General features: G+C 34.5%; 2 protein-coding genes across 4 annotated transcripts in view; both read left to right on the top strand.

Annotated features, from left to right (window-relative positions):
- Positions 1–2,988, top strand: part of LOC109534627 (homeobox protein AKR) — a 6,759-nt gene extending 3,771 nt beyond the window's left edge. For both annotated transcript variants that reach the window (XM_019900359.2, XM_019900360.2), the window contains exons 2-4: positions 330–466; positions 642–839; positions 1,770–2,988. In XM_019900359.2, the coding sequence (XP_019755918.1) occupies positions 330–466; positions 642–839; positions 1,770–1,956 (522 nt within the window). In that variant the 3' untranslated portion in view covers positions 1,957–2,988. The remainder of the gene's footprint in view (positions 1–329; positions 467–641; positions 840–1,769) is intronic.
- A 5,958-nt stretch (positions 2,989–8,946) lies between these two features.
- The window catches only part of LOC109534625, a 6,512-nt gene continuing 5,577 nt past the window's right edge, over positions 8,947–9,881 (top strand). The window contains exon 1 of one of the 2 annotated variants that reach the window (XM_019900352.2): positions 8,947–9,190. In XM_019900352.2, coding sequence (XP_019755911.2) covers positions 9,101–9,190 — 90 coding nt within the window. In that variant the 5' untranslated portion in view covers positions 8,947–9,100. The remainder of the gene's footprint in view (positions 9,191–9,881) is intronic. The other variant, XM_019900353.2, reaches the window with a different exon arrangement.

Raw genomic sequence — 9,881 nt, forward strand, 5'->3', positions numbered from 1 at the left:
AAGTAGATTTCAAATTGAATTTTGTTTATCTTTCTGTGTTCTTTTTAGGCATACCTACTAACTGCTACTACTCTATATAAAAAAACTCGAAATAAAATACACCACGTGTTTTTGTATTATTATTCGCTTATAACGAACCAGTTTTAGTTTTAAGTCTAAAATGTTTGATTTAGCGTTTAATCATTTCAAGTTATTGCCTGTTTTATTTTTCAAGTTACCAGTTACCAGTTATTTCAAGAGGTCACTTAAAAATCGCATTTAGAAAGTCCGTTGAGGTTTAGCAAAAAAAGGACAAAGGACACGTTTTGATTATGCACATTTGTTTATAGGTGAGGAACCCAGAAGATGTAACTTTGCATGCTCAAAACATGAACATCCCATTGAATCAACATTTTGCCCGGAGGAGAAGAGGCAATTTGCCCAAAGATTCTGTGAGAGTCTTGAAATCGTGGTTATATTCCAACCGGTAAGTGTTAAATGTTAATGGCTCCGTTAAACCTAAGGGACACTTTTGATAAGGACGGTGCAGTTGGCTCTTACACAAATAGAGGCCCTAGTTTTTTTTTAATCTGTGCCACCTTGTAGTGTGTTATATTTATTTCAGAAATTAAAATTTATTTACGGCTAATCTTACATTGCAGTTACCATCCTTACCCAACGGAAACAGAAAAAGGAAATCTTGCGAAAAAAACGAATCTCGCATCTGGGCAAGTTTGTAATTGGTTTATTAATGCAAGACGGCGTGAATTGGTTAAAATTATTAAGAATGAGGGACGGGATCCTGAAGATTACAAAATTTCGCGAAGAGGAAAAAAGCTTTCTGAAGACACCATGCAAGGGTAAGGCTTTGTTTTATAACAAATTTAAAACTTAATTTCATACCAATTTAATTTGTTGGATTGCAAATGTAAATATTCAGGTTGAAAAGCTATTAATTTCATTGCTAATAATCTGAAGCCGCGTGCAGACCTGACACGATAGTAGCGCGACGCGAACGCGACACTTACAAGACTTGCCTCAAACACTGTAAATAAAAAGTGCTTGGCACCTGTAATCTGCAATGGAAAAACCAACTAGAGATGAATTAGGACGAACCCCAATCGCGTCTTCAACCAACAACATTTACCGAAATCCGTCCAATTCTCTAAAGTTTTTGTTTTCACCCGAATGTTAAGATCATTTTCCTGGTAAATTTTAATTCAATGTGTAAACGGGCTGAACGGATAATTTTCATGATTGTTCTGGACAAAAAATTGAAAGAGCTTCGACAGGGCATTCACGAGTTCAACTACCGGTGATGGCGCTGCAAAACGTCAAATTACTCGTTGCCGAGTGACAGTTAAGACTTGTCAGACTTTATAACAGAACAATACTTACATACTTTTCGATCTGTTTCTGTTTTCTTTAAGCTTGCAAAAATTTATTAGAATGAAACAACTCACAATCAGATATAAACACCAACGTAAGCAAAACAAATGTCAAATTACTACTTAACTTGTAGTTGTAATTTCACTCATCAGGGGGCGTCTGGACTTTTGAAGTTGTGAACGGTTTCCGGAGCGTCCACACTTAAAATCTACTGCGCATCACTTTTCCGTTTCACCATACTGTGCGTTACGCTTCAAATTGTGGTTTGTTTCGAGTGTCGCGATTGCTTAACCTCCGATTTGTAAGATGTTTAAAGGCAAGATATTGCAGGAAATTTTTAGCTTACCTTTTTTGAAAATGGTCTAGTTGACAGTAGTTTTTAATTATATTCATGTTTGTAGAATTCATGCTTGTAATTCCGAAAATTGTATAAAGATAACTGCCGAAATGGATCATGACTATGAAAAAGGTCCTAACATAAAAAATGCAATATTGATGAAGCTTGATGGTAAAGACGAGTTGAATGAATTCGATATACTAGTAAACACTGCTGTGATGTTACGAGACATGGAAAGGAAAGATGATTAGAATACTACTTGAAAAGTAGCCGATGCAAATGCCTTAAATAAACTGATCGTATGAATATGGGGTAATTTACGGAAAAAAAAATATATGGGACGGAGTTTTGTTGGCCAGAACGTGTATAAGAACCCACATACGGATACGGCTACAGAGTCGTATCGAGAGTTTGAACGAGGGAGCTGTGTATATAAAGATACGTAGTATAAGTATAGTAGTGCCAATAACGATTTTTTAATGATTTTAAGTAGTGCTAACTAGACTAGATGTAAAATAAAACTTTAGAAGGAAACCAAAATCAGATTTCCATCGGAACATTGATTTCTTATTTGACAGTTTTTCAAAAACGAAAATGTGCATTAACATTAATAATTATTATACAGGGTGTTTCAGAAATAAGTACCTACATTTTAGATTACACTCGTAATTCAGAGAAGTCAGTAAGCCACGGTTCTGTTATAATAACTTTTTCTTAATAAACAGTTAATATAGATCCACCGTACTTGTCTTACAAGTAATCCATTACAAAATGTAGGATATTCCTATAGAGCATAATAGTAAAGCGTAAAGCATGATAGTAATTTCAATGAATAACAAAAAAATAATGTAATTAAATTCGGTATAATATTGAGTACTAATGTGCGCATGCTGTGGTTAAAATTAAAATTATCTATCTGATTATGCATCATGGTCTATCGAATTTCAATTTTAGAATATTTTATTCAGAAACACCCTGTATTTAATATAACAATGAATACTCAAGTAGTAATTAAAGAGCAATTTTTTGGCGATCTTCTTGGTTAGGAATAGATTTAATTTAATTATTACAATTTTAATTAAAATTTTACTAATACAGACAGGATTTTATCCAGTCTTTTATTTTTGTAAGGGAAATAAATGTATTTGAGGGTTCTATGCATCCGTTCCAAATGCTCATTTGTATTCAAACCTGAACGTAACCGGTGACAATTTTCTTTTAGATAGTTCCATAAGCCATGTCGAATTTATTGACCAAATAAACCCATATAATTGTATAAACAATATATATTGTTTGTTTTTGTCCTATTTTCCTCTAATACTTCAATTATCTTCAAATATTCTAGACCTATTTTTAAATTATTTACAAAGATGGGAACAGAACATCATAATGGACTCCTGTTAGGATTAGGATCTAAAAAAGTTTCGCTATTCAGCGAATCAAAAATGGTATTTACAGTATCTACGCAAGTTGCTGTATAGGTAGCGGTACCACTATATCCAACTTATTTGAGAAGCTGATTTTATTGAAGCAGCAACCGAGTGAGATAAAATTTAAGCTGCAAACTTTACCCGCATTTTTTGAAAATTGCTTGGTTTTCTTCGGTAAGTTCTGGACTTCGGTAAGTTTAGTTAGTGTTCTGGATGTCTTACTTGTTCTATCGGCTTGAAAAGTAAATGTCTGGCCAGGAAACCAACAATCCTTTAACATAAAAATTAAGCTTTGTGTTCATGAAGTTAACTGAATACGAGAAGCTGCTTGATAAGAGTGGATAATAAGGAGATTACACAGGCACTAGCTTGTTTGGTGTTGTATGGTTTATTTTCAAACACCATTATTCGAGGTTATGAGAACAGGTTGACATTTCGTCAACAAATCTTGTTGATTTTACCGTTTATCCTTGTCTATCTTATTGTCAGTCTGTATAATTCCATGGTTACCGGAGTTTTAAATAATTACGAAGCCACAGGTATTTGCGCCTAATTAACATTAGGCCGATTACTTTGAAAATCATTGCTGCCGTATTTCTGATATAGTTTTTTGCAAATTTCTCAGTTTTTAATAACAGTTCATTGATTTTACTATTTTTTCTGTACTTCTATAACAGCGCCCGACAACACCCCTAGAGGAATGACGCCAATTTTGAATCACCCTGTATGTAATGTCGAGTTAGTCTTTTTATTCACATTATTCTCGATAAAAAATAGTACTTTTGTATATAGTAATTTGTGTTTTTTTAATACCCGACTATCAACGCATCGCTAAATTATGAATCCCAATAAATGATAAATGTATGTGTTGAATCGTATGTAATCAACAGGGTGTCCGGTAAGTACAGGGTTTCTCATATATTTTAGCACCCCAATGCAAGGGTTATTTGAAAAGTTACAAAACAAGTTGTTGAAATTAAAGTTTCATATTTTTTCCGTACTACCAATATTTTTTGGTGAGACATGCAAGACTGTTAGAGAATGTCAATGTTTGTGTTTGCAAATTTCTTCTAATGGAACAGACGGTATACAGGGTTTTCTGATTCTTTGTATGGGTAACTTCTACATTTTTAACGATATCAGAATTTGTTAAATGGGCAGAATTCGATTGCCTATTCATTACCGTTTCGAAATTTAGGTACCCGACTTGGTTCCTGAAATATCCTGAAAGGACAAGACAACACTTTTAATTAACACATATTTCGTAAACTGCTTAACTTAGAAAAAAACAAACAAAACTGCTCTTAGTACAACTTTTTGCGTTGAATCTATTAAACTAGCACTCGTTGTTATACTCAACTTGATTTACGAGATAAAAAATAAACTTATGTTTTTTCAAATGGTAATCATGGTTGGCCAAAGGCCCACAGCCTTTTAAAATTCTCATTTTTTCCTGAATTTAACGATATAATTGTTTGTTTGTTTATCTCATCTTTTAATTGTAAAAATTAAAATTTAGCGTTAGACGCTAAACGTTATTGTGATCATGCGCAGTGTTCAAAAATAAGGTGTCAGGCAAATAACGTTAAGTGCCTTTTTTAGTTAGGTTTGGTAGGTATGGCAGTGGGACCTGATGATTTTTCGAATCCTTGCAACCATGATTCGGCAAATACTGGACGAAGCACATTTAAATTTGTACAGGCACTATTTGTGCTTACCGGGTCTGGACATGTTTCAATGTTTGTTTAAGTTCACCCATCGGATAATATATCTAAGAGTAATTTCTCATAGAGAAAACCCTTAAAAGTTTTATTGAGAGTTATTATTCAAGAGGAAAATAGTTACGAAACCCGGTTATATAAATAGTCAGCCGGCGAACAACGCCAATAAAGTAATTTAAATGGGTTTGGAGTAGAATACTGTAAACATGGATTCAACAGCCCTTGCCTGCATAAAGGAACAATAGTCATTCGGTCGTAATTTATGGCTGACCCAGCACATTCACACCCCAATTTCTAGTGTTGGAATTCTGTGTAAATCCTTGGTTAACTTAAGGTTTTAAGGTATATTTAAATAGTTAAAAGAAATATGTCGCCTGGAATGGCTCACCGGCAACTAGCTCAGCTCCTAATACATATTAAGTTTTGGTTTGAGTTTGATTTTAATAAATGCATTAATTTGGAAGCGTCGTTTTCCTTAACAACTAGGGTCAAGTGGATATCCAGTGGAACAATGAGTTTCAGCCCGGTTTCAGGTACAAACCAGTATTTAACATGTGAAAAAAAATCACAGTTAGGCCTAGTTCTCAAAAGCGAATTTTCGGAAAAAGTTGGAAAAAAGCAATAATTTTGACTCATCGTGTTGGTAACAATGACCACGATTTTAACCTAAAAGCCCACTTTTTCGTTCCCTCGCTCAGATATTTTTTTCTTAACCGTCCGCACCAGTCCTGGCTGGTTAAAATCCAAGTATGTGCATAGCGGCAACATGGCAGTGAGACGCGCAAGCGCAATCAGCCAGGACTGGTGCGGACGGTTAAGAAAAAAATATCTGCTTCCCTCGCTCGACGTTCGTCAAACTCGTCTTTATCTATCGCCCATTGACTTTATTTATGCTATGGCCCCAGGGGGGGGGGGGGTTATGTACAAAAAATACAGTCTTCTGTTATCTATGAAATTAGAAAAATTATCGTCGTTTTGTGCAAGGGTGGCGCAAGATTATTTGTCATCCCGTTTTGCATGTTTCTCGGAAGCAAAATGAGCAAGAACGCTCGTTTTTACATCATTCCAGATATAACCATAGATAACTAAATGGCCTTTATTCGAAGTTTCTCAAGAACCATTCGAGCCACAGAAGTCGTTTTGGCATCGTTGGATAGAGAATTGAAAACTCGATTCAGTCGTAACAACGTTAGTAAGGAAATTCGAGTAGTTTTGACTCAGAAAGCGAAATTTGAATATCAAACACTTAGGTTCAAGATTATGCCAAAATTTCATGTTTTCCGTCCCGTTTTTCCTAATATCTCGGAGGCAAAATGAGCAAGAACGCTCATTTGTACATCATTCTAGACAGAAGTAAATGGCCTTTTAGAAAGTAAACCATCGATAAGAAAATGTTGGCAGTTTTCTCAAAAAATGTTTGAATTCAAGAAGTTTTAGGTTTGCGTGGTTTTTTTTGAGTTGCAAAATCCACTTGAACATGACATTGCTTTTTTCGAGGTTTCTCAAGAACCATTCGAGCCACAGAATTCGTTTTGGCATCGAATTCTGGGAAACGAAGAAAAATAATTTTTTCAGATTCTCTCATTTCTAGTACAAATAGTAAAATAAATGTTTTCAAACATTTTCTTAACTACATTTAGGAATGTTTTCCGGGATTTGAAGGCGTGGTCAATCGGAATTTCTTCCTGACGTTTCGAGATCACTTCGCCCACTGCCTCATCGCCCTTGAAAATGTCCACCGCAGTTGTGGACGAAACGTCAGGAAGAAATTCCGATAGACCACGACTTCAAAGCCCGGAAAACATTTCTAAATGTAATTTAACCGGCCGTGAAAACCTTCATTTTCTTAACTTTCTCTCTGGGTTCCAGTACCTGGACACCATCTCGAATTTCGATATTTCAACAAAGCAAAAAGGCAAATACCTGCCGTTTGAATGAAGTGGTACGGTTTTGTATATGGTACAAGCAAGGATAATCCGCTTCTCCTTGTTTCTGGTCCTTGACATACATCTTATTAGAAAAGTAATAATTTGTCTTGATTAACTAATTGACAAGTTAGTACTTTATTCCCACTAAGTTTTGGACCACAAAATGTCTTAGTAATTTTTACAAACAATTTTCAACAAAAAATCGGGTTTTTTAGATTCCCGTTTGAAAAATCGAAAGGATTGCAGCAATCGTAATGGCATAAATGGGTGAATTGCAGAATTTAACTACGAATAGAATGAAAAGTCGATCCCTCGATTGGATCATTAGATCCGGAGAAAACTAGGAAAAGCCGGGAAATTTTACATTTTCTTAAACTTTCAAAACTTGGCCATTTTTTAATATTAAGTTTCAAATTTTGCTCACAAATATTTCGGAAACGATTGATCCGAGGAAAAAGTGTTTCAAATACGAAGTTATTATCTGGGAGGGGGAAGTTTATTCATGTCAGAAAAACAGCGCCTACTTCCACCTTGTAGGCAAGGCAGGCGCTAACTTGAGATTTAAAAATGATAACCACAACATTTTATTGCAGATTGCGAAAAAGTGAGAATATTTTATCTAAAACATGTTGTATGGTTTGTCTTTGGCGCGCTCCAGATTTGTACGCGACTTTAACTTGGGAAATGTAAAAATTTATCATTTACCTATTTGATTTCCAAAATGGCGAAAAATATTAGTTTTTGTTGTTTTCCTTTAAAACGGTTCAACATAGAAACTTCAATTTGCCAATTCAAGTGCCATTTTATATGTGGAACCCCTAGTTTTGTTTTGCTCAGAACTTTTTTGTGCTCAACTTTTCTCGACATTATTTTGTTTATTCCTAAAAGTTATTTACCAACTTTTTTATCTCTTATTGTTTTTTTCTGAGACCACTCGTTTGCCCGCAAAAAAAATCGGTTTTCTGCCGTTTCAAAATGTGTAAGTAATTAAGTTAATTTTTTAAGATCTAATAACGTTTTCATATGACAAGTTTGGTACGCACTATTAGTTGATTACTAACAATCTAATTATTTTTCAAAATTGTGTATTTTGGTTCAGATTACAATTATTAAGTTTGAATAATTTTTCCTTAAATAATAACATGGTAACAATATGCGTAACGATATAAACAAACCAAATTAACTTTAAATAACCATTCTAATGTTAACTTAGCACCTTGCTGGCCACCTTGACATTCTTGGCATAATCGCAGTCTTTTAATGAAATTTACAGACCGTAAAGTTTGCACTGAAGTTCTTATTTCGTTAGAAATATTTCAAAAATTTCCGGAAGTTCTTCGATTGTATTCAATCAAGCGCGTTTAGATCTTCTTGACTTCTAGAGCTTCTTGACCTCTCCCAATCTAACGGCTTGAAAAGTTTTGAACAAGGCGAAACGATACATTTTTTTGGGGGCAAACTAGTGCCCTTAGGAAAAAACAACAAGAGATAAAAAAGTTGATAAATAACCTGTAGTAATTTAAAAAATTATGCCGATAAAAGTTCAGGTGCACACAAAAAAGTTCTGAACAAAACTAAAGTAGGGGTTCCACATTTCTACCCTGTGTAAAAGTAAACTAAACCACAAAACACTACCATAGAATGGCACTCAATTGGCTTATAATTGAAGTTTCTATGTTTAACCGTTTTCAAGAAAAACAACAAAAACTAATATTTTTCGCCATTTTGGAGATCAAATATTTAAAAATGGGACCACAAATTATAAAAATCACGCGTTCTAAATCACACCCTCTAAAATGACTAGGATAACACGCTATTAAAATATTTTAACATATTTACGGAACACCCTGTATATCATACCATGATATATATAAGCTGTGGATTCACTTTAAAATTGACACTTTCTATGCTCTATTCTGCTTTGCGGCGTTGTCGGCCGGTCTAGAGCAAAACATGGCCGTTCTCATGGCAACATGCACATTCCAAGGGAGATCAACATTCGTTTTCACAACCGTAAGAAACCAATTTCTAACAATTAATCATGCGCAATAAGGCGGATTGCGTTCGCACAGATTTCTGATTGGTTTCAAATCACAGGCGCACTGCACTGTTCTTTCGCTAGAAATCGATCAGGAACCTTAAATATTTTGCATCTGCGCATTAAAACTGGCTTGGAAACAGTCACTGACAATCACAAACATGTTCGAAATTGGCTGTGAGAACAAACCTGATAGGGAGCGGTCATCACGCCGACAGTGTTTAGTATGTGTTTAGTTTTGATGTTGTTTTATTGCTATTTAGGGTTGTTTACTGGAAATGATGACTGAAGGTGTAATGCGGGGGTACATCGATGTGAAAATATCGTCGAAAAGTCGCCGGGGATTCACTCCTTGGAAGGTATTTGGAGTTAGTAGCAAATTGCTCATAGTTTATAGATTTTCTTAGGCCCAAATGGCCAGAAACAGGGGAGTTCTTCTGACCTAGAAGGTTAATTACATATCAGATCTAATTAATGCCAATCTGGCTTGTTTGGTTCTTCGTTAGTGTTCCAGGTGGACCGTTCATTAAAAGGCTTCAAATTTTATCAACAAATGTAAATAAACCAGTCTGTTTCAATACTATTTACTGGTGTCGCTTTACTGCTAAACTCTTTATGTAAACGCTAAATGCTGGTTTATGAATGAATAATGAAGCAGTATTGTGTTCTAAGCTAAAATTAACGCTCCACAATGAATATTCCACTAATAAAGATAACACAGAGTGACTTGATGAGCGGATTACAAAACACATATCTAGAATCAACTTAAAAAGCTCACAAATAAGCTAATGATTATGTAGGAAAGACCAGTCGAAGAACTGAAAACAGCTATAAGGGCAACAATGAACAATAAAATATTTTTTACAGCAAAAAGGCGAGCTTATACCCAGATAGCACAAAATATTACATACATATTTAGGAAATATTTATATGTTTGCTAAATATTTGAGATCAAAAGCAAGTATTTCTTAAATATTATTTTTAAAATATTTGTTTCTAATATTTAATTAGCATGAAACAAATAAGTTATTAATAATTTTCTTATTACATAATACTTTT

This window comes from Dendroctonus ponderosae, unplaced genomic scaffold (genome assembly GCF_020466585.1).
Source record: "Dendroctonus ponderosae isolate FM_Combo_2020 unplaced genomic scaffold, Dpon_F_20191213v2 Dpon_F_20191213_6, whole genome shotgun sequence".
Taxonomy (NCBI): domain Eukaryota; kingdom Metazoa; phylum Arthropoda; class Insecta; order Coleoptera; family Curculionidae; genus Dendroctonus; species Dendroctonus ponderosae.